At 41.4% G+C, this 25,353-nt stretch overlaps 1 protein-coding gene across 5 annotated transcripts in view; it reads left to right on the top strand.

Annotated features, from left to right (window-relative positions):
• SLC38A9 (solute carrier family 38 member 9) overlaps window positions 1-15,255 on the top strand; it is a 78,971-nt gene extending 63,716 nt beyond the window's left edge. For 4 of the 5 annotated variants that reach the window (XM_043514773.1, XM_038402781.2, XM_038402784.2 and 1 more), the window contains 2 exons: window positions 10,764-10,853; window positions 12,621-15,255. In XM_043514773.1, the coding sequence (XP_043370708.1) occupies window positions 10,764-10,853; window positions 12,621-12,786 (256 nt within the window). In that variant the 3' untranslated portion in view covers window positions 12,787-15,255. Of the gene's footprint in view, window positions 1-10,763; window positions 10,854-11,742; window positions 11,796-12,620 lie in introns of all 5 variants that reach the window. The other variant, XM_043514772.1, reaches the window with a different exon arrangement.
• The last annotated feature ends 10,098 nt before the right edge of the window (window positions 15,256-25,353 follow it).

The following is a 25,353-nucleotide window of genomic DNA, read 5'->3' as shown; positions in this document are numbered from 1 at the left end:
AAAGTATAAATAGGTTAAAAAAGAATTGGAGAAGTTCATGGAGGATAGGTCTATCAATGGCTATTAGCTAAGATGGTCAGGGATGCAACTCCATGCTCTGGGTGTCCCTAAGCCTCTGATTGTGAGAAGCTGGGACAGGATGACAGGGGATGGATCACTAACAAATTGCCATGTTCTGTTTGTTCTCTCTGAAGCATCTGGCATTGGCTGCTGTCGGAAGGCAGGGTAGATGGATCATTGGTTTGACCCAATATGGCCATTCCAATGTTCTTTGAGATTAATCCTCCAATATGAAACATCATTGAGACTTTATTAAGATCCCAACCCTCCTGTTTCCTGTTGCTGTTAGAATAAAGGGGCTAGAATTGCTGTTCTGTATAAGTTCCACTCAATGCAAGGATGGAGTTGGGGGTCAAACATAGATGGCTTTCAGCTATCTTTGCTGCATCCAAATTGTGGGACCATCTGGGAGCCTGACTGGCCTCCAGTGTAAATTAGAACTCTCCTGAAGCTACTCCAACTTATGCTTCGCTGCAGCAGCTCTAAGAGGCTGTTCTGGAAACTGAATATAGCTAGTGGGCCATGCACCCATCTAATCCTACAGGCTACCTGCACTACTTTCTCTATGGTGGGGGCTGTGAGGGTGAGTGGTACAACCACTGAGTCAGCTATGTCCCACCAGGGGAATTCCCCAGTAGGCTGGCTAGGGGTAAAGAGGCTGATACAGAATCAGATTTAAGGTTTCTGAAATCTTGTAAATATATTCTCAGTAAAGTAAAATTCTAGACTTTTCCAGAGAGGGTAGCACCATCAAGACTCTGCTTTTGCAGTGATTATGGTTGTCAGGTGTCCGGTTTTCGACCAAAATGCCTGATTGGAAAAGGACCCTGGTGGCTCTGGTCACCACAGCTGATTAAGCCACTAAAAGTCTTGTTGGCCACAGCGGCCAGCTCCACACGGCTCCTGGAAGCGGCTGGCTGCTGCTTCTGGCTCCTAGGTGCAGGGGTGGCCAGGGGGCTCCACACGCTGCCTCTGCCCCTGCCCCCCGAGCGCCGGCTCCTCAGCTCCCATTGGCTGGAAACGGGGATGGAGCCTGTGGGCAGGGGCAGCACGCACAGTCCACTGGCTATCCCTGAGCCTAGGAGCCAGAGGGACATGCCAACTGCTTCCAGGAGCCGCCTGAGGTAAGCGGCCACCCAGAGCCCGCACCCCGAACTCCCTCCTGTACCCCATCCCTGAGCCCCATCCCACACCCAAACTCCCTCCCAGAGCCCACATTACAAACCCCTCGGCCCCAGCCTGGAGCCCCTCTTGCACTCCAAACTCCTTATCCCTTGCCCCACCGCAGAGCCACACCCCCTGTCAGAGCTCTGATCCCTTCCTGCACCCCTGCCCCAGCCTGGAGAAAATGAACAAGGGTGGGGGAGAGCGAGCGATGTAGGGATGGGGGACGGAGTGAGCAGGGGATGGGACCTTGGGGAAGGGGCAGGGCAAGGGTGTTCGGTTTTCTGCAATCAAAAAGTTGGCAACTCTAATGGTGATCATTCAGGGGTTCACCATATGACAGCACCCCCTCTAGTCAGATTATACCTGGACAAATTGTACCTACCATAATGTTGAAGGTTCTGTGTAATAACCATCCTCTTGTAAGATGTCTCCTGCCCCCACCCCCAAGAAAAATTCATAACATTTGAGGGCCTGTTTCTAGCAGCTGTTGTGTCTGACTCTGGTTTGCTTGAGGTAACAGCCCTGCCTTACAGATGTCCTTTCTTATCCTTACAAATAGCTAACTTTGTTATAGGGATTTTGTTTTCATTTGTTCGCACGTGTCCTCCTGAATTACATAATAACTAGGGAAATTGTTGTCCTTCCTTGTGCCCTTCTCCTTAGAGTGAGGATGAGGTATCTCTATAGCCTGAAGGTCAGATGGGCTATGAATTTTACTTAAACAGAAGAAGGGACTTGCGAGTTAGAAACATAGCAATTGCCATATCAGATCAGACAAGTAGTCCATCTGGTTCAGTAACCCTAGCCAATAACCGATATCTCAGAGGAAGGGGCAAGTGGGGATATAAGAGAGAATCTGCCTGTAGGGAAAGTTTCTTGCCCTGAAGCAGGAGGGTTTATATCTTTCATTGTAGTTGTTGTTTAATCCTAACAAATATGACTGCTCAGCTCTTGACTTCAGTGATATCTTCTGGCAGTGAGTTTCACAGGCTAATAGTGTTTCCTTTTATTAGCTTTAAATTTGCTGCCTTTCTATATGAATTGAAGGTTCCCTTGTTCTTGTATTAGGAAAAGGTAAACAACAGTGTGCAATTTACCTTCTGAATGCCATCACCAGCGTTGCCAGCTCTTGCGATTTTTATCTCAAGTCTCGCAATATCTGGTGATTTTTCTCTGGTCCTGCACATCACCAAGAAAGGAATTGTGGAAAAGCAGCATCACTTGCCCCATAACCTCAGCCATGCAGAACACAATGCCATCCACAGCTTTAGAAACAACTCTGACATCATAATCAAAAAGGCTGACAAAGGAGGTGCAGTCGTCATCATGAATAGGTCGGAATATGAACAAGAGGCTACTAGGCAGCTCTCCAACACCACTTTCTACAAGCCATTACCCTCTGATCCCACTGAGAGTTACCAAAAGAAACTACAGCATTTGCTCAAGAAACTCCCTGAAAAAGCACAAGAACAAATCCGCACAGACACACCCCTAGAACCCCGACCTGGGGTATTCTATCTGCTACCCAAGATCCATAAACCTGGAAATCCTGGATGCCCCATCATCTCAGGCATTGGCACCCTGACGGCAGGATTGTCTGGCTATGTAGACTCCCTCCTCAGGCCCTACATTACCAGCACTCCCAGCTATCTTCGAGACACCACTGACTTCCTGAGGAAACTACAATCCATTGGTGATCTTCCTAAAAACACCATCCTAGCCACTATGGATGTAGAAGCCCTCTACACCAACATTCCACACAAAGATGGACTACAAGCCATCAGGAACAGTATCCCCGATAATGTCACGGCTAACCTGGTGGCTGAACTTTGTGACTTTGTCCTCACCCATAACTATTTCACATTTGGTAACAATGTATACCTTCAAATCAATGGCACTGCGATGGGTACCCGCATGGCCCCACAGTATGCCAACATTTTTATGGCTGACTTAGAACAACGCTTCCTCAGCTCTCGTCCCCTAATGCCCCTACTCTACTTGCGCTACATTGATGACATCTTCATCATCTGGACCCATGGAAAAGAAGCCCTTGAGGAATTCCACCATGATTTCAACAATTTCCATCCCACCATCAACCTCAGCCTGGACCAGTCCACATAAGAGATCCACTTCCTGGACACTACGGTGCTAATACGCGATGGTCTCATAAACACCACCCTATATCGGAAACCTACTGACCGCTATTCCTACCTACATGCCTCTAGCTTTCATCCAGATCACACCACACGATCCATTGTCTACAACCAAGCTCTACGATATAACCGCATTTGCTCCAACCCCTCAGACAGAGACAAACACCTACAAGATCTCTATTATGCATTCTTACAACTACAATACCCACCTGCTGAAGTGAAGAAACAGATTGAGAGAGCCAGAAGAGTACCCAGAAGTCACCTACTACAGGACAGGCCCAACAAAGAAAATAACAGAACGCCACTAGCCATCACCTTCAGCCCCCAACTAAAACCTCTCCAACGCATCATCAAGGATCTATAACCTATCCTGAAGGATGACCCATCACTCTCACAGATCTTGGGAGACAGGCCAGTCCTTGCTTACAGACAGCCCCCCAACCTGAAGCAAATACTCACTAGCAACCACACACCATACAACAGAACCATTAACCCAGGAACCTATCCTTGCAACAAAGCCCGTTGCCAACTCTGTCCACATATCTATTCAGGGGACACCATCATAGGGCCTAATCACATCAGCCACACTATCAGAGGCTCGTTCACCTGCGCATCTACCAATGTGATATATGCCATGTATATTGGTCAAACTGGACAGTCTCTACATAAAAGAATAAATGGACACAAATCAGACGTCAAGAATTATAACATTCAAAAACCAGTCGGAGAACAATTCAGTCTCTCCGGTCACTCGATTTATAGACCTGAGGGTGGCTATCCTTCAACAAAAAAACTTCAAAAACAGACTCCAACGAGAGACTGCTGAATTGGAATTATTCAAGCCTAAATTAATTGTATCCAGTTTGCAAATTAGAGACTAGGAATGGATGAGTCATTAAACAAAGTAAAACTATTTCCCCCCCACCTCCCACCCCACCCCCCACTGTTCCTCAGATGTTCTTGTTAACTGCTGGAAATAGCCTACCTTGCTTGTCACCATGAAAGGTTTTCTTCCTTTCCCCCTCCCGCTGCTGGTGATGGCTCATCTTAAGTGATCACTCTTCTTACAGTGTGTATGATAAAACCCATTGTTTCATGTTCTCTGTGTGTGTATATAAATCTCCCCACTGTATTTTCCACCAAATGCATCCGATGAAGTGAGCTGTAGCTCACGGAAACTTATGTTCTAATAAATTTGTTAGTCTCTAAGGTGCCACAAGTACTCCTTTTCTTTTTGCGAATACAGACTAACACAGCTGCTACTCTGAAATCTGGGAATCAATGAGGTCAAAGAGAGCCAGAACAGCTCAAAAAGATATGTCACCAAGATGAAAGGAAAGACACAACAGCAGAAGAAACAGTCCAAATCTAGAAGAACAAGATTATTGTATGGGGTAAGATATCACGGCAAATAATGGATATTACATTCATATGGTTTTAATGGTGTTGGGATATAGTTAAATGAAAACTGGGCTGTGTAGAACCCAGGTATTTTAGGACATGTCTACGCTGCTGTGTAGTCCAGACTATGGGGTGTGAGTAGCAGCATGCACCAAGGTGCTGAACTGAAACTCCCCCGTTAACACTGCAGGCACACACTTAAAGGTCCCCAGTTCACACTGATGTAGACTTCTTCAAACAGGACTACATTAGTGTGAACTATGGATTTTAAGTTCGTGCCTGCAGTATCCCCAGAAGGGATTTACAATGCAGCACTTTGGTACACACAGCTATTCACGTCCCCGTAGCCCAAACTACAGGGCAGTGTAGACATGCCCTAAAATATCCTGGGTTCTGTACAGCCCGGTTTTCATTTAAATCTATCTTTTTATCATTATAACCACATGGATGTAATATCCATCATTTAGTGTAATGTCTTAGCCTATATACTATTTGCCCAAATTAGAAAATGAGGATCTGGTGGATGTCTAGTGGGAGATGCATAGTCTCTGACATCCAGATTCATATTGTTCCGCTAATCATGGGTCTTACACCAGGATTGATCTGATTCCTGTTTCTTGGCTAATTTTGGTTAAAAGGATAGTCTGGGAGATGTAACTTGGTCTGATCATTCCCCTGCATATATTAGATTAAAAGACTGGGACTCAGTGGAAAAACAAAGGGCCTGGTGGCTGAATAGAGCTTTGTTATATGACCCCCTTAGAATTGAAGACCTGGAAGAAAATGTCTCAAAAGATATAGAAGAAAACGATAAGGATGCACTCAGTAAGTGCTCGTTGGGATGCTAGAAAGACCGTAATTAGGGGAACTCTCATAATTAAAGCCTCATACCTCAAAAATATGAGAGTCTGGTAGAAGAGTTCAATTAAAAGAACTTTCTGATTTTGAAGGTAGACATAAATCTACAGGATCTAAAAGAGTATATAAGAAAATAATTGAGATGAGGAAAAATTAACCTGTTACAAACAGGTAAGGCTAAGCAAACCGTTAGATGTATTAAATAGAAATATTATGAAACAGGCAATAAAACTGATAGGCTTTTAGCCAGAAAGTTTAAAAAGAAACAGGATAAATCAGATATCCCTCTGATTAGAAATAAAACGGGAGATTTAGTAACTGGCATCGCACAGATCTCTGAAATGTTTGCTAACTTTTTCCATACTTTATACACTTCAGAACAGCCAAATTCTGAACTCATAAATATTTGAGAAATGTGAAACTACCTCAGCTCTGAGGATAATGTGGCAGCTCTTGATAGGCAAATCGCTGCACAGGAAGTTGAAGATGTAGTTAAGAACTTAAAATCCAATAAAGCTCCAAGTCCCAAGGGGTTTTCTGGGAAGCATTACAGAGCTCTAAAGCAAGTGTTGGCCCTATTTTGACTGGATTATTTAATGGTATATTGCAGGGGAATGAGATTCCAGATTCATGGAAAGAAGCAGAAATTGTGATCATTCCTAAAAAAGGAAAAGATCTTTCCAATTGTGCCTCATACAGACCTATTTCTTTAATTAATGTGGATGCTAACATTTATGTCAAGGTGCTAGCAAACAATTGTGTCCATTTTGCCCAAATGTATTCACCTAGACCAATCTGGATTTATTGCTGGCAGGCACCTATCTGATATATCAGAATTACCTATCTGAATTTGATCCATAATGTTAATTCTTATAATTCTTCCTGTATGCTGCCTTCACTCAACACTGAGAGTGACTTTGACAGGCTTGAATTGGGAGTACCTCAGCCAGATTTTTAGTAAGGTTTGGTTTTGAAAATCCGTTTTATAGGGGCATATCAGACCTATGTATTCATCCTCAAGCATCTTCTTTGGTTAATGTTCATCAATCCTCTCCTTTTACTTTGTCCAGGAGTAGAAGTGCAGGGTTGCCAGTTTGTTTGCTTTGGCTATGGAGCCATTTGCCATCAATGTGAGAAATAGCCCCTTGATAAGCATCTCATTTAGAACACAAAATAGCTTTGTATGCTTACAATGTCCTGTTATATTTGCAGGATCTAGAAGCCTCGTTAAAAATGATAGAACAATTGACTTTAGAATTCAGGCAGGTATCGAGCTTCAAAATAAACTACGATAAATCTGAAATTCTGGGAATTAATATTCCTGAAAGGATCAAAACCAATTGCTGCCAGCTACATAAATTTAAATGGGTAAGGGAATCTTGAAAATATTTTAGAAATAAATATTGTGGAGAAACATAAAAATCTTTTTAAAGGAAATTACCCTCCAATGTGGAATAAAATAACAAAACAAATAGAAAATGTCTTGGCTAGGTAGGTTAGCCTCGGTAAAGATGAATGTCCTCACAAAGTTATTAGCGTAGTTGCCGCTTATTAGCAACCGCTTGGTTCCCAGCAAAAAGTTACTAATAACGGAGAGTTGCCAATAAACAAAAGGCGGGCTTGCAGGGCAGCAGCCAGGGAAGTAAATGCTGGGACACATGGAGCCCAGGCTCTGGTGCTAGAGCAGGGCACAGCCTGGAGAATGCAGGGAGAGGTACCATGCAGTCCCACCACATCCCCACTCTCCCTGAAGAGCCCTGGCATCCAGGTTGCAGCCTCCCTCCTTTTTGCTGCCTTGCCCACACTCCCCTGTCCAGCCCACAGCACTGGGACTCCAGCCGTGGCTCTGCTGCTGGGCAGGATTGCAGGTCCTTTACCTCCTGTGTGGCAGTGGGTCTCCAGCTGCAGGCAGCTTTGCAAGGTTGCAACCAGGAAAGGAAGTGCTAGGATGTGCTGAGCCCAGACCCCTGGTGCCAGGGGAGGACACAGCCCAAGAACACAGGGAGAGGTACCGGAAGCCCCATGTGCTTCCTTCCCTGGCTGCACCCCCACAAACCTGCTTGTGGTGGGGGCCTTTCTTCCCAAGACAGTTGTTAATAAGTTTCAGAGTAGCAGCCGTGTTAGTCTGTATCTGTAAAAAGAAAAGGAGTACTTGTGGCACCTTAGAAATTAACATTTATTAGAGGATAAGCTTTCGTGAGCTACAGCTCACTTGAAGTGAGCTGTAGCTCACAAAAGCTTATCCTCTAATAAATTTGTTAGTCTCTAAGGTGCCACAAGTACTCCTTTTGTTAATAAGTGGTATGCATATTGCCACTATCCAAATCCCATTAACAATGAATTCAGTGTTGCTATTAACCAAAAGTTATTAATATTGGGAGCGCTGTTAACGGGCATCCACTGTATTTTTGTTTGTTTCTTTCTTTCACTGCATCCCTGTTTTATCCCTGACATTAAAAACATGGCAGGATACAATATTAAAACCATATGTAAACATAAAAGACAAAGGGTGAGTTCTAAGTTCTGTCTAAGGCTACAAAGTAAGGTGGACTAGCTTTCCCTAATTTAGTTTATTATTATTAAGTATCACAATTAAAACGTCAACTCAATTGAGTTAACCATAGACCATCCAAACACTAGATAAAACTTGAACAAGACTAGAGCCCAGATATAGCTATTCATAGTAATTGTTAGATTAAAAAGAAATTTAGATCACCAAAAATAAAAAATCGCCCATTCATCCAGACCACCTTAGTAGCTTTGGACCAATTTTTAAAATTCCTGTCACCGAGGCCCTTTCCCTTAGCTAGTTTCATTAAAGATCAGGAATTTATCCTTAGGAAGTATGTGATTATTTCTTGTGCATTAGAGCGGAGATTAGTGAATTGGGACAGCTGTTCCTGGGTTCTGATCTGAAATCATATCAATAGGTATGTGATAATGTAAAGGTCCCATATTTTCAATATTTACAATCAAACACTGTATTGTGAAATCTGGATCTGAGGTGTCTCTAACTGGACCTTTAACAACATTTCAGGAGTTAACCCAGAAGCAAGCTGGAACAAAAGGTTTAATTTCTAAGATCCATAAAATTTAGAATGAAAAAGATTTTAAGAAAACAACCCAGATGAAAAGAATGGGAGGGGGATTTGGACAAAGAAATTGATCTGGATAAGTGCATCTCTTTATGGCAAAAGAGATATATATCTTCAATTTGTGCAGCTCATAAAGAACATTTTTATAAATTACTGCATAGATAGCATTTGACTCTAATTAATATCCTCCATATTTTTGCTATTAGGGAGGTGCTCTGTTGGAGAGGCTGCAGGAGAAGGCAACGTACTTGTACACGTGTTGGGTTGTGTTCAAGAATTAGATGATTTGGGGAGGAAATTATTTAAAAGATTCATCTTATGACAAAATGCTGGCTTCCGAGAGATCCCCTGACTTGCTTGCTTAATGCTCCAGTAAAGGATCTCCATTTAAGTAGAATGACAAATAACAATGACAAATTGTTTGCAATAAGACTCTATATATTGCACATTATTGGAAATACGTGACCCCCTCCTCCTGTGGAATTGTGGTAGTAAAATATGGACTGTCCTTGTAATGGAAAAGCTTTCACACCAAGTATGTACACAAGAGAAGTGCTGGAAAAAAAAAGGGGGGGGGTAGAAATTTGGTCACCCTTCCTAGTGTATTCCGAGAAGGCGCGCTTCCCAGCCAGCAAGGTGGTATCTTTAACCAGGTTCTCTGAATACTAACTAGATAATGAATAAGTCATAGATGATGTAGTATGTTCATGTAACTTTGCCTTTATATATCAGATAGTCAGTGTTTTTCTTAAAGCCCCATCTGGTGTTTCTCCAATGGACAACTTAAATCTAATGCCCACCCTTTCTTGTTTTGCTATTAAAATGCTAGTTGTGTAATTAAGGGTATTCATTTTACTCTCCTTCTGAAATGTCCCTTTAAGAACAGTTGTTAGTGCTGTCTATCTTAGTTTATTCTTTTATGGTTAAAATATCCATTCTTCCCCTAAACTTTTATAAGATCCCTTTATTCCATACATTTTATTAATTTCACTGCCTACCTTGTAAATTAGCACTTCACATTTCAGCCCTTAAATTGTTCACTCATGCCAGTTCAAGTGTGACATAGTTAGTTCATCTATTTAAAGACTGACCTTTTCCATCAGAAAAATACCGTTGTTGGGTAAGAAAAAAATGGTGACTTCAGTCAAAATTAAATGAACACAACAGAAGAGTAGGTAAACAAAAGCCATAAGTATTTGTGTCTTGACTGTGTTTGGTATTTTTCATTCCCAGATGAACATCTGTGTGGCTAAGTCAGATCCTGCCTGATATTTAGATATAAAAATGTTTACAGACCCTAAAGGCAGGTTACATTCGGGTATTTTCTGAGTTGACAGTTCATGCACAGCCCTATCACTAGTATCTAAACAACATTAATGCTTTTTGTGCATTAGAAGGTTCATTCAGAAAGCAAAACCTGTTCAAGTTTACTCACTAAATATAAAAGAGTAGAAAATACATTGTTTATCCAAAAGAAACCAGTCTAATGTAAATTTTAGGTCATGCATTAAGTGAAGTTCAGAAACCTAAACATTTGTCTTATTCATCAATCAAAATGTGACAAGCAGGGTATTAAGATTTGTTTTTATGAATTCTATATAATGCTTTCCATTCTGTGATGCATCTTTCTCTAGTATCCATTAGTTCACTAATCTAGCTCAGTTCATTCTCTGATCCAAGCACTTCTTTCATGTGGGAATTCAGTTATACAGTATTGTTTCTTTGTCTTCAGATGTTTCAGATGGATTTTCATATGCTAGAGTATTAAGTATGTTTTAAGAAGAAATGCCAAATTATACATAATCTCTGCTGAAGAATTATTTGAGTCTAAACATTTAATTCTGTTTAGAATCTGGCACTTGCAGTATTCTGTAGATGTCAGGTTAATTGTGAAATTAATTAGCTCTAATAGGATGAGTCATACTAGTAGAAACACTCCTACTGGATATACATTTAAATTGTAATACAATAAGTGAAAGATGTTCTTATTACACAGTGGTATTAACTGTTTTTTCTCCGTTCTCTCTAGTATTTTCCATGTGTTGGTTCTAAACATAGCAATTGTAGGACTTGGAGTGACAATGGCCATGTTCTATCCAAATATAGGAGGTATCATAAGGTAGGTACCCTCTGCACTCTGAACTAGTCCTGAATATTAATGAAATTTACTTTTTGGTGCCAGACAAATTCTCAGAGATCAATCTGTTGTATTTTTATTATTGTTTATAGTAAGTATACAAAAAATTAGAGTGTTATCAGATGTTAACATATGGAGCTTTGTTTAATCCTTGTTCTTGGAAAGGGTCATTCAGAGGGTTGAGGTGATTGCCAGACAGATGTGAATTTGGAATAAGTTTCCTTCAGATCTCATCCAGGGTCTCCATAATTTACCAGCTTATTCTGAATCAGATGCATGATTTTTCAGCATAAAGTCACTAAGTTACTGTGTGGCCCTATTTGTATGTTACCACAAGTGGTTTCTGTGGAGTTTTTTTGGTTGTTTTTAAATCTTTAAAGACAATTTAAAAATTGATTTAAAAGAGACTGATTAAAAACAGCAAAAATGAATAAATAAAAAATCTGAGACAGAAGGAAGGCCAAAATAAAAATCACACTTCTGACTGATTTTTATTTTAAACCTACTATTGTTGCAATTAACTCCTATGATTTCTGTAATTGACAGAGATTGAGAAAATATGTCAATGTTTTCTAGAGGGTTTACTTTCTGCATTTGGAAATGCTTTGGGAATAGTCAGTTTCCCCTGTTGTTAGTCTGGGTTTTTACACAACAACCAGGAAAAGAAGGCATTTAAAAAAATAAAACAAAAAACAGGAATATGTGATTATAAAACCACAGCAATTGGCACTGGGGCCAGTTTAGTCATTGTAGCCACTCTTCACTCATTTTCTGAAACTGGTGGACTCAGATTTTTTTATTTTTATTTTATTTTTTTAACTTCTTATGTCTTTTTTTTATTTTTTATAATCTCTATTTAATTTATTTTTAGGGAAAACTTCTATCCTCCGATAAATAGATTAGTTACTGAACATAAATTACATGGTGTGTTCAGCATGTTTTTCTGTTTGCGAATTGATCCTGATTTTTGCTAATGTGTTCATTACTGATAGTTGCCAAACAGTTTGGACAAACAATTTTCATCCTGTGGGTGGTTCATGAACTGTGTAGTTCAACTACTTGCTATTCTTAGGCATGCGATTGGTCACCTAAGTAATATGTTGTTGTTTCTGCTCCCTGATTGGACAACTGAAACTTGTTGAATAGGAAAAAAAATGCCTGTGAATAATGAATGCTGGGTTGCACCAGGGGTTTAATAGCTGTCAAAAAGCCAGACTGGCATTGGGAGAGGGTAGCGAGAGGGCTTCGATAGGAGAGTCAGGCTGGAGTCATCACTGGAAGAAGGAGTTGGAAAGGGTTTCAATAGCTACGGGTTGGTCCTTGCTGGTTCTGGTCTCACTTCATGTTCTTGCAGTCCCAGAGAAATGCTTTTTAGGAGCTCATACACATTTTGTTTAAGCCCCTGGGATGTTACCAGGTTCATATCCTTTGATAATTACATTAAACAGTAACAAAAGATATTATCTGGCCTTGTTCTGACCTATGTAAACAGATTCCTCAAACGAAAGCAAATTACATCAAGATCAAAGTTAGGAAGTCTGTCTCCAGAAGCAAACTGTCTCATTTGACAGTAGGATTACTCTGGGGAGAAATGCTTTATCAAGTAATTAAATGCCATCGGAGGAGGAGGCAGATAACGAGGAACAGAAAACAATGTTTTTTTGGCAAATAATCATTATTCAGTAAGACTGTTTTAGGAAAAACCCCAAGGAACAAGAGTTAACACAAAGCACTTTCATTTTTTTGCAGATATTCTGGAGCAACATGTGGTCTGGCGTTTGTATTTGTGTATCCATCCCTCATCTACATGATCTCCCTGCATCAGTCAGGGCAGCTGACGTGGTCAACACTCATCATTCACATCTTTATACTCATCCTAGGACTGGCTAATTTGATCGCACAGTTCTTGCTGTGAAAATGCTCCTGCTGGCTTTCACAAGTAGTATTTTGAGGTTTGACAACCGACTTTAGCAGCTCTATCGTACAAGCTGAGAACCTCCTGTCTGTCAATATCTTCCTGAGAAAATCTGCATCTTTGAAAGCAAAGGACAACTGTGTCTTAGTAACAGTTTTCAGGGGTTTGTAGGGAAACGCAACTTTGGAAATACTACATTACAATAGATAAAACGGGCCAAATTTTGTAAATGGCACAACTCCACTGACTTCATTGACAGTACATCAGGGATGATTTTGGCCCAAATGTTTTTATTTTGTAGAGATAAATATTTCCACATGGATAAAACATGCCACCCTTCCCTTTTAGAAATAGTTACTTTTCAGCTTTACGCTACAGAATTCTTTTCTTCCAAAATCATGGTTCTTGCCCTTATTAGCAAACAAACCCTCGCAATATTCTACAGTGACAGTTGCACTAATTTTCCTGTGCTGTTTGAGACTGTTACTGACAAAAGGGTTGTGTTTGTAAAGCTAATTTATAGCCAATCAGATGACAGCACACTGTTAATATAACTTGGTGTAACCTTTTAAAAAATATATATATGCAAGAAACCTCAGGTACAGAAACAACGTAAGAAATCAATACCGTTTCTACCTGCAACCAGAATGCTGCATGCACACTGTCTGGCCTTTGAGAATAGGTCGAGTAATGAGGGGTGTCCAAAGTTACAGAGTAAGTTGATGGTTCAACTTGAAGTAGGACCAGGATTCTTCTCGTTCCAAGTCCTATACCTGTTACCATTAGAATAGTATGTGTTGTGTATTCTCGTGAGCAGGTTTACTCCATATATATACGTTGGACGCAAATGTTCAGAGCATTCCTGTATGTCCAGTGTAGTTCTTGTGCCCCTGCAGGATTTCAGACTGTGCAAATTCCTTGCTGTAGGAAAACTGTGCTTTTCAAACATCCATTCTAAACAGGTTATATGATAGTATAGCCAGAGAGATGTACAATGCACACAACTGACAAAAATAACAAATTAAGATTGTGTGGGAATTTTAAAATCTTATTTCAATGTAGCTGCCAAATATTCGGTATTAAAATGTACTATAATCTAATGTACAGAATACACGTGCTGTATATTCTATGCAATATGATGCAGTTTCAGAATCACTAGTGCAAAATTGCAAATGCATCATCTGTATATGCAATCACCATGCACAACTGTGCCTGCAGATGCTCCGCTAGATGACTAGTTCACATATGCAACTCTGAAAATCTGTGTCTGGCAATGTGCAGTGGGTAATAGCAAGGCACTACCTTGTAGGGATGCCCTTAGGACTTTATGAAAGTATGCATATAATTGGAAATGCACAGATATAAACCACAAAGACTGAGATTGTTATAAAGTCCACAAAGGGTCCATTTCTGCTCCCATTGAAGTCAGTGGCAAAACTCCTATTGTCTTCATTGGGAGGAAGCTCTGGATGAATAATCCGTGTTTTGGTGGGAGAAGAGTCCCTCTGAAAAGCTGTTGCTCCGTAGCCAGCACCTGTTAAATACCACACGATGCAGGTGTAATGCTGGTTTCTGAGTGATGGAACATTAACTTCTCTGAGAGAGCATCTAATGGAATCACAATCTCACACCTGGTGTGTGCACACACAAATGTGAATGCACATATTCAAAGAGGGAATTGTTGGTGTGATGTTTCTATATCAGACAATCATAGCGCTCCATCAGACTCGTGATGGAATTAAACAAATGTCAGATTTCATTGCCTCTTGCCAAAATGGAAAATGAATTTAGAGATGCTTTTGGTTAGACGTATCAGAGTGTGAAAGATTGATGAGGAAATAGGAGTCTGGGTTGGTGAAAGAGAACTTGGAAACTGTAAAGTCTGTGGGTGAGGTTTGGGCCATTGTGGAACCAGCCCAATAATGGATAGACAATCAATGCTGTGAAAATAGTATTATTGTACCCTCTTATTGTGAGGGCAGAATATGCCCCATCCCCAACATTTCTCTGCCCAGATGATTCTTGTCAGATGGGCTTGTACATATGCACACATCTGACCCAGAGCACTTTGTCGTGACTCCTGTTGCAGGGTGGCTGGGGAATGTTTTCTTCAGGTTTTGGGGGAAGCAGCAAGCTCCCTCCTTGTGCTCACTCTCTGCCCAGAGCTTTCCTGGCATCTGCCTATGTGCACCTAGTAGCCAAATTTTGGGGCTGTAATAAAAAATTGGCAGGTTTAAATTGAGTGGAATGGTCTTCTGAGAAACTGAATTCTAGAATAATTAAGGGGAGAAAAGTTGAATAATGTTCCAATAGTAGTAATGATGTGGGGGATTGAGAGAAGCTGAGAACTGGGAAAAGAGAATTTAATTGGGGGTAAGAATTTTTGTTGTTTTTATCTGAAAGTAGAATGGAAGGCATAGTCTAGAATAATGTTATTGTATTTCTCTAATAAATAACCTGAAATATTTAGAAGTGATCAGGGTCTTGTTAATGTCATGGCCAGAGGTCCTCAAGCTGTAGCGGGCCCAGGCCTTCAATAGTATTGCTTAATAGGCAAGAAATATAAAAAAGAGTAGGTCAGGAGTAGTCACTGTGGAGTGAAAGAACTGCTTCAAAGCAACTATTTTTCTTTTTACCTTGCACAACTCTTTGTGCCTTTCAAGCAGGACTACTGTGTACATGTACCATATGTCCTATGCCAGAGAGAAATGCTTGCCCCATGCTTGTCATTCTCCTGTGTGCCCTTATCTTCCAGTCTTTGGTATTTCTTAGTTCTCTGCAGCATATTTTACCCACCCTTTTCTTGTTTCCTCACAATGATCTTGATCCTGCAGTATTTTATGCAGTCAGCAAGGGTGTTTGACTACAGGATTGTTTGCATGTTTACTGCAATATTGGGCCCAATCTTGCCAAGTTACAGACTGGGAAAACCTTCTTATTTTGGTATTTATCTTCATGTGTTTTGGTAGCCATCGTATGTAATCTGGCTGCTTTATTCTTTCATCATTTTAATAGTGTGTTTCATAATCTGCCCTTCCTGGGTCCTCTTCTAGTCTCCTCTTTATTCTTTCCTTTTTTGACTTACCAGTTTCTCTCCTTCCCAACTAAATCCATACTATTTTCCCACAGACGGAGTCCCTTCCACAGCTGTAATGTAGCAAAGCCTTAACTGCTTGTTTGTTTGCTGTATCTAAGACTCTGTACACACTACCACTTACTGTTGTATGACTTACATCGCTCACGTGTGAATAAGCCATCCCCCTGAGCAATGTAAGTTACGTCAACCTAAGTGCCAATGTCGACAGCGCTGTGTCAGTGGCAGAGCTTCTCCTACTGATACAGCTACCGCTGCTCAAGGAGCTGGAGTAATTAAGTCAACAGGAGAGCTCTCTCTCGTCTGCTTAGAGCATCCGCACTAGCAGCGTTACAGTTAATGATCTGGAGGATGGCGTGGATTGCAGCAAGTTTGCATGACACTAAACTGGGAGGAGAGGTAGATACGCTGGAGGGTAGGGATAGGATACCGAGGGACCTACAAAAATTAGAGGATTGGGCCAAAAGAAATCTGAGATTCAACAAGGACACGTGCAGAGTCCTGTACTTAGGACAGAAGAATCCCATGCACTGCAACAGACTAGGGACCGAGTGGCTAGGCAGGAGTTCTGCAGAAAAGGACCTAGAGGTTACATTTGACAAGAAGCTGGATATGAGTCAACAGTTTGCCCTTGATGCTAACGGCATTTTGGACTGTATAAGTAGGAGCACTGCCTGCAGATCGAGGGATGTGATCATTCCCCTCTATTCGGCATTGGTGAGGCCTCAGATGGAGTACTGTGTCCAGTTTTGGGCCCCACACTGCAAGAAGGATGTGGAAAAATTGGAAAGAGTCCAGCGGAGGGCAACAAAACTGATTAGGAGACTGGAGCACATGATTTATGAGGAGAGGCTGAAGGAACCAGGATTATTTAGTCTTCAGAAAAGAATGAGGGGGGATTTGATAGCTGCTTTCAACTACCTGAAGGGGGGTTTCAAAGAAAATGGATCTAGACTGTTCTTAGTGGTAGGAGATAACAGAACAAGAAGTAATGGTCTCAGGTTGGAGTGGGGGAGATTTAGTTTGAGGAAAAACTTTTTCACTAGGAGGGTGGTGAAGCACTGGAACGGGTTACCTACGGAGGTGGTGGAATCTCCTTTCTTAGAGCTTTTTAAGGTCAGGCTTGACAGAGCCTTGGCTGGGATGATTTAGTTCAGGGATATCAAACTTGAATCACCAGGAGGGCCACATGAGGACTAGTACATTGGCCCGAGGGCTGCATCACTGACACCCCCTGCCCCTGCTACCCTGGCTCTGCCCCCACTCCACCCCTTCCATGAGGCCCCGCCCCTGCCTCTTCCCACCCCTCCCCAAAGTCTCTACCCCAACTCCGCCCCCTCTCTGCCCATATTCCAACCCCTTCCCCAAATCCCTGCACTGCCCCGCCTCTTCTCCATCTCCTCCCCTGAGCACAGGATTCCCTGCTCGTCCCCCCTTCCTCCTGGAAAGCGCTAAGTGCCACCAAACAGCTGTTTGGTGGCGGGAAACACCTGGAGGTAGGCAGAGGAGCGGGGACATGGGGAGCTTGGTGGGCTGCAGGAAATAATCCTGCAGGCCATGTGTTTGAGATCCCTGATTTAGTTAGTGTTGGTCCTGCTTTGAGCAGGGGGTTGGATTAGATGATCTCCTGAGGTCCCTTCAAACCCTCATATTATATGATTCTGCACCGCTGTAAGCTCTGTGCTGTAGCCTTAGCCTAAGTATTTGAGGACTTCTCGTCTAAAAGGACAGAGAGTCTGATGCGGGAAGATGCCTTCATCTAAGTACTGAGAGCCTAAAATTAATTGCAGTTGCAGATGCTCTTTACCACTCAGGCTTAGGTTGCTAGTGAGCCATATTCAAAGCTGGGGTATATGGAGACTTCAGTGTTAATGGTATTGGAGTTGGTGTAGGCAGGTCTGAATTTGACCCAGTAGGTGAGATCCTGGCTCCATTGAAGTCAATAGCAAAACTCTCATTGACTTCAATATGGCCAGAATTTCACCCAGTGTGATTTACCTTTCTGAAGAATATTGGTGTTTTTAAACACTTTGAGTATAGACGGTTCTTTCTGCAATTATTAAAAAACCTATTTAAATTGGTTTGATTCTGTACAAGTTATGATAAGCAAGTTAAAGCAATTATTTCTAGCATATTGAGGGTGCATTATCAGAAAAAGGGAAGTAGCTTAACAAAATATATTTAAAGGTCAACATACCACCTTGTTTTCTTGCTGTAGAAGTTCTTGGGGAAACCAAATGATTGCTTCGAGTATATACTTTCAAACATAGCTCCAGTTTTTTAAATCTAGAGACCTCCCATTTAAAAGGAGACTGTCTGGGAGGTCAGGTACATGCTACAGCTGATTTTGCTGTTGTGTATAAAGAAAGATGGGAGCTGGGGTAGGCCTTAGAAAAATTGATGACCCTGACATAGATATGGCTTCTTACCTGTATCTGTTTTCCCAAGAATTAGCAAAATGCCTGTAATCTTTTGACTGAAACTTCTAGTAACTTGGCTCATAAGAAGTATTTAAATGTTGCCATTCAACAAAAAACTCCTGAAAGAGACCGGAATCTATGGCAAAGCATCTGTCTGCATCTCTAATCTATTTCTTCTTCTACCTAAGTTTTTAAAAAAGCACTGTGGCCTAAGATGGGTTGTTAATAATTGGTAAATGATTGTATAGTGCATTTAAAACAAAACCAAACAAAAAAAGCCCAGCTTAGGTCAGTATTACAAAGATTTTGTGATGTTTGTTTAAATCCCTTTGCTGAGCAGTTTAATTATTTGGGCATAATGGTATCAATGGGCATTATGAAGTTGATTTTAGTATTAAATGGAGGTGGTGATTTTAAATACCTTCTAGCAGTACCTCCACCTAAAATATGTTCACGCAATAGAAACGGAAGCCTAATTTTTAGAACATTCTAAAAGTTGGATTTTCAGAAGTGCCTAAGTGACTTAGAAGCACAAGTTTCCTTGACAGCCAATGGGGCTTGTGCTCCTAACTCACCTAGGTGCTTTTGAAAATCTCACTCGACTTTTTTTTGGCCGCTGTTTTAAACACAGCTTAAATGGCGAGGGTCATGTGCAAAGTTAGCCAAAAAATAGATAGATTCATCCTGGCACAGACAAATATAAAAAATTCCCCCACACATGCACACACTTAATACTAGTGTTGACCCATTTTGGAATTTACTGTATGTAAATGTGGCCAGATAAATCTGACTCTCTACACTGTGTAATCACATATTTTAACGGAAGAGCGAAAAGAACATCCTGACCTAACCACTGTTTTGTGAAATGTAATTTATTGTCTCTTTATAGGAAAAAAAATTAAATTTGACTGGAAAAAACAAACCTGTGTGTTTCTTAGCTTTTGGCTGATAGGTCTGGTACAAGCCAAGCACTGAGTAACAGTGCAAGCTTTCCCACAGTTTTGCCAGGCGCGCGCTCGCTCATTCTCTCTCTCTCTCTCTCTCTCTCTCTCTCACTGCAGAATTCCCAGCTCCTTGCAGTCTGGGAATTCAACTCTTCATATTATGTGGTAGTTTTGTGATGCAAACTAAAATACCTATTGCACAAGCTTAAAGCCACTGTAATCGGTCTCTCTCACGATACAACTCGCATTGGATTCCAGGTCTTTGGCTGTGAAGAACATTAACCTAGACTACCACTTTGGCCCAGCAATAGCAACATCATTACTAGTGCTGTACTGGGGCTGCCCAGTGCTTTAGAATGGGAGGGGTGGAGAAAAGATGGATCAGGCTCCCACCCCCACATGTTTCACAGGGGCCAGAAGGTTCCTCACCTCCCAGAAAGAGAGAGACAGACTTGCAAAGCTCCCATTCCAACTATCTGTTTCCACCCACTGGACTCAGTACATTACCCCCGCAGCATTTCACCCCGCCCATCTCACATAGGAGATCCTCCCTCCCTGGAATCTGTGAGGGGTGCGTGTTGTGGGGGGCGGGAAGCTCTGAGCAGCCCTGATCACCACTCTATCTCCAGCATCTGTCCCTACTGGTTCACCCCTTTTCCCTATTTGGAATAACAGTCTTTGGCTGCTATCAGATAATGTGGTTAGTCTTGTAGCTCAAGTGGTTGAAACCTGAACCTTCAGCTCTGCAGCACAGGGTTCTAACACTTGAGCTACAAAACTAACTACATTACCTGATAGCCAGGGAAAGGCTGTTATAGATTCATAGATACTAAGGTCAGAAGGGACCATTCTGATCATCTAGTCCGACCTCCTGCACAACGCAGGCCACAGAATCTCACCCACCCACTATGAAAAACCTCACCTATGTCTGAGCTATTGAAGTCCTCAAATCGAGGTTTAAAGACTTCAAGGAGCAGAGAAGCCTCCCTCAAGTGACCCGTGCCCCATGCTACAGAGGAAGGCGAAAAACCTCCAGGGCCTCTCCAATCTGCCCTGAAGGAAAATTCCTTCCCGACCCCAAATAGGGCGATCAGCTAAACCCTGAGCATATGGGCAAGATTCACCAGCCAGATACTACAGAAAATTCTTTCCTGGGTAACTGAGATCCCATCCATCTAATATCCCATCTCAGGGGATTAGGCCTATTTATCCTGAATATTTGAAGATCAATTAATTACCAAAATCACATTATCCCATCATACCATCTCCTCCATAAACTTATCGAGTAGAATCTTAAAGCCAGATAGATCTTTTGCCCCCACTGCTTTCCTTGGAAGGCTATTCCAAAACTTCACTCCTCTGATGGTTAGAAACCTTCGTCTAATTTCAAGTTCCAAATAGGAAAAGGGGGTGATCCAGTAGGGACAGATGCAACATCGACTCTTCCCCTTTACTTAATATTTTGTAACTGTCCTTCGGGTTTATAAATGAAGCTCAGTTTCTGATTCGGTTGAGGAATGGTGATCCAGAATCCTTTCATTGTGGAGATGAGCCAGAACAAGTATGATTTAACCAGACCTTCTCCACTTCTCATACTTTAGGTTTTGAGTTAAATGGAACCCAGATTTCTTCATATGACAATTGTTTTACAGTTTGTGTTTCAAAACACCAACTGATCTGAGGTTTTGTTAAAACTCATCCTGTAGTAGCTTTGCCCCTATCTTTCTGTAATCTAAAGTAGATTACACAGTCTGAATGAAAAATGCAGTACTGTCTGAAACATTTTTCAATCTTTCTTTCCTGTGTTTGTTCACCAGCTTGGCTAAAGCATATTGAAATGTGTCCAATAGTCCCAAAGAATATTTAAAAATTGCTGCCCACGTGTTTCTTTTCATCTTTATTTGAATAGTGTTGTTTTTCAAGTCCACGAAATTTGTACATGTTTGACATTTAGTTAAAATGTTAAGAGGAAACTGAGATTAATCAGGTCATTTCAAATCAGCACAGCAGAATCATTCAGCCACGATGTGTGGGGAGGAGAAATGTCTTCACATTACATTGCAGATACTCAATGCCACACAAAATAGAAACATTGTCACTGCTGCACAGCTGGTTTGATCACAAAACAAACTAAGTGTAAATAACAAAATTAACACAAGGGAATCAAAATATAGACCAAGTTTAAGGGTTTGGGATTTATGACTTTTAAAAAAAAAATTTATGATAGCTTTTTGATGAATATTCAACTGTTTGCATAGAGTAATAACAATAGTCCAGCTTCTGTTCTGTGTCCCCTGGGGGCAGATTCTGAACTGAAAGTTGGTATAACTGGACACAAGAGGCTCACCCCAGTATAGAAGGATAGTCTGATGTCAGAGCCAGGGGACTAGACCAGCACAGGATTGGGGAAGTGGGAAGGACACTTTTGTGCCCAGTTTCCCTGATCTTCCCCCACCCACAGGCTGCTCTGTGTCGTCCTCAGCAATAGAGGAGGATCTGGGCCAATCGCTTTCATTTATATAACACTTTTCTTTCTGAAAGAGCACCAAGTTCTTTACAAACTATGGGCTGGATCTGGGAAACCCTTGCTTGCATGAGTAGTCTATTTGACTTCAATGGGGGAGCTTGCCTGAGTAGGGATTTCAGGATTAGCTTTGCATTCCAATCTTCGCTGGTTATTGAAATGCAGCTACATCTTGGAGAGGGTGGCAGCCAAGCTGATAAATACCACATTGCAAGCTTCATAACAGTGGGAACTGGAGGGGCACTTTTGGCCACAGACATGGGAAAGTTGTTGCGGGAGCTTTACTCTTGTCATGGACACCACCCCTTTCTTATAGGTGAAACTAATGCTAATGCCCAATGGATGTAACTTACATTTGTTTATGATGCCACCTAACTGAAAGACTATGGACTATTTCAGGAAGTGAGTGGTTACAGAGATTCCTTCTGAGATGTGTTCTCCAGCTGACAGGTTATGTCCTCACTGCTAAACATAGAGGTGCTATTGCTGTATGTAACTTTCAGTAACTTTTAAATAGGGATAAAATGCTATAGAGAGAAGGGATTTACTGAGGCACGTCACAACATCTCATGTTCTTCAGGAGCGTTGACCTTGTCATGAGCAACTTCAGGAGTGCAGTTTCTCCCTCTGATTCCCAAGCAGGTATAGCTCTCCTTCTCCATGACTCTGGGAAGCTACCCACTGAGGTAGACCAAAGCTATATTAAAAAAACCTAGGAAATTAGCAAATCAAAACTATATTTAATGACAAAGTCAGACAAATGCCATGCGCCTAAAAAGCATGGAAATAAGGCATTAAGGGGAAATACTTGTGCATTCTTTTTCATCTCCATATTGCCTACAACACTGTTGATAGCACAGTCCAATGTGCCAGAAGGCTTTCACTTCCATCTCCAATGGATACCCATATGTAATACAAACCCCAGCCTCATCAAACTGGCACTCAAAATGCAAAACCTTGACAGTGACCTCACCAGTGTTAAGGCAGAATACCGTCCCAACTGCATGGAATGAGCAACAGTCAGAGTGCCGATCTGTTGATTATAATTGATATAAAACCATCTGAGGTCACTGTTAATGTTTTGTGTTTGAGTGCATTATCTAGCTATAGTATTGCAGCCAATACGAAGGTAGAGAGCAATGCACAAGTCTTTCTCTTTACAGCTTCTTTATATCTATGCTTTTAAGCTTTTGGTGGCTGGAGTGTGTCCTGCTGCAGCAGGTAATTTTTGTTTGCTGATTTAAAATTAGTCTTGGAGCAGGGGAAAATTTCCTGTCACACACCATCTCAAAAATCCTCAGGCTGACCCTGCATTAAACAAATTAGACAACTAGACCTTCACATGATTTTTTTCTGTTGTGAAACAACTACTATTATAGACATGGCATTTAGAGCTTTTTCTTTAAGTTTCAAGATGACCAAATTATTCCAATAATTTCTGAGCTCACTGCCAGTTTATTATTAGTGCAGCTGGCTATAAACATGTTGACTGATGTCAGTTTCATAACACAGAATGACCATGCTGGACAAGGGGTCCATGAGAAATAGAAGGAGTTGGATCAAACAATTTAAAATCTGACTATGAGGCTACAGGTTCTTTGGCGAGATGATTTTCTGCTTTTTATAGCAATAATTATCCAAGAGGTTTGTTTTTTTCTTGTCAGGCATATGTCTGTGCATTTTTCATTCTCTCTGTCCTTATTTCAATAGAGTACATGAATATGCTTATTTAGCATTACCAAATAATACACTTTTTAGCATGACACAAGAAAAGATTCCTCGAGATAAATTATCAGTGGAATTACTAGCTACGCTGCCAATTGGTATCTCAGATTTGCTCCTTGTTGTTACATAAATTAATATTAATTGTGAAATAATCCTTGTTGTCATCCAAGACTTCAACTGCAGTCGATTCAGCTGTCCTGTGCACAGCCACAGCCTTGCACCCACACAGAGACCTGTTGACTTCACTGGGGTTCAATGGGTAAAGTCATTTGCCAAGTCATCACTCTGGGAGCCCCCGTTGTCTTTCTCTCCCAGTTTTCAGTTAGTTCTGTTCTCCCATTATACCCTGCCCTGTCTGTCACTAAAACCTTTTTTAATAAGAGCCTTTTCCAATTAATGTCCTTGCTAGCAGGGTGCTACTATAGTTTTCCTGGTCAGTGCAGACAGCAATGAACAATATTCCAAATTACTTTACATAGACTGGTCAGTACTTATAGATAAAAGTTACAGTACCAGTAGACAGGGCTTTAGGCCTTAGGTCCTGATCTGTCAAACATGTGCTTGCTTAACTTAATTCAGCCTTAGTGAGACTTGACCTCAGCTGCACTGCTCAAAGGCTTAAAGTTAAATACATGCGTAAGTATTTACAGGATTGGGTCCTTAGGGATAACTGTTGCTGTAATGTCTTTGCACTCTGTGTCATGGTACTAACAAAGCCATACTGTTAGTTATTTTTGAAGTGAGGTACATTTGGAATGTACCTTGATGTTGAACATTTCAATAAAAAGTTTATGGATAAATACACAGCACAACAAAACAATTCTTATTCATCACAGTATACTGAAGTATTTTTATTTTAATTCAGTTCAGAGCCCAGCTCCAAGAGAATAGTGTTGTGATAACTGGCCTACAAATTTGCTGTAATTGTGAGCTCAACTGTGAAAAGTGAGTGAAAGTTCATAAAACACCACAATAACAATAAATGTTAATGGAAAAAGATGCAAAAGGGAGACAAAAAGACTAAATTAATCTAAACAAAAAAGACCTGCTGCTGTAACTCAAGGACTGTGTTAGAGTCATGTCTTGTAAACAAGAAATGTATGGGATTGGAAATCAATGAACCAAAATTGGTGTGTCGGAAATTAGCCCTACTTCGTGGACAAAATAATGAAAGGATGGGCTATTCTGCCCATCACTCACTTTTGGGATTCTCAAAAAGAATGGGGGAAAATGCTGGCTACCACAACACTGGCTCCTGGCTGACTGAAAGAAGGGACAGGAGCCAGCTGTACCATCATGGCTGTCAACCCACACAATCTCCTGGGACCCCAGACCATCTTTGTCCTAATTCTGAGAGATGTCCTGACCAGGCCAGGCCAAAGAGAGGGACACAGATGACACTGCCATCGGCTCAATCCCGAACATCACTTGGAATGTGCTATTTTGTCTCCTGCAGGGTTTGTCCTTTCCCTTCCCTACCTTATTTCTTCTCTTTCCTATTTCTCTCTTTGTTCCTTCTTCCTAATGAAGGTCTGGGTTAGCTGGCCAAGACTGCATATTTGCCACACTGCTCCAAGCCTGTGACCAGAAAGGCAACTAAAAGCAAAACCCTAAACAGCAGAATGCTGATACAAGTTTGACAGGTTTCAGAATGGCTGATCATGTGCTGGACCTATGTTTTCCAGGGGCAAGGCTGCAAGTGAGAGTCAACAACAGAGACAGGTTTCAGAGTAGCAGCCGTGTTAGTCTGTATTCGCAAAAAAGAAAAGGAGTACTTGTGGCACCTTAGAGACTAACAAATTTATTTGAGCATAAGTTTCGTGAGCTAAAGCTCACTTCATCAGATGCATTCAGTGGAAC

Source organism: Dermochelys coriacea, chromosome 5, assembly GCF_009764565.3.
Source record: "Dermochelys coriacea isolate rDerCor1 chromosome 5, rDerCor1.pri.v4, whole genome shotgun sequence".
NCBI classification, from domain to species: Eukaryota; Metazoa; Chordata; order Testudines; family Dermochelyidae; genus Dermochelys; species Dermochelys coriacea.
Note: the sequence above shows the minus strand (reverse complement) of the source record. Positions and strands in the feature narration are given on the sequence as shown.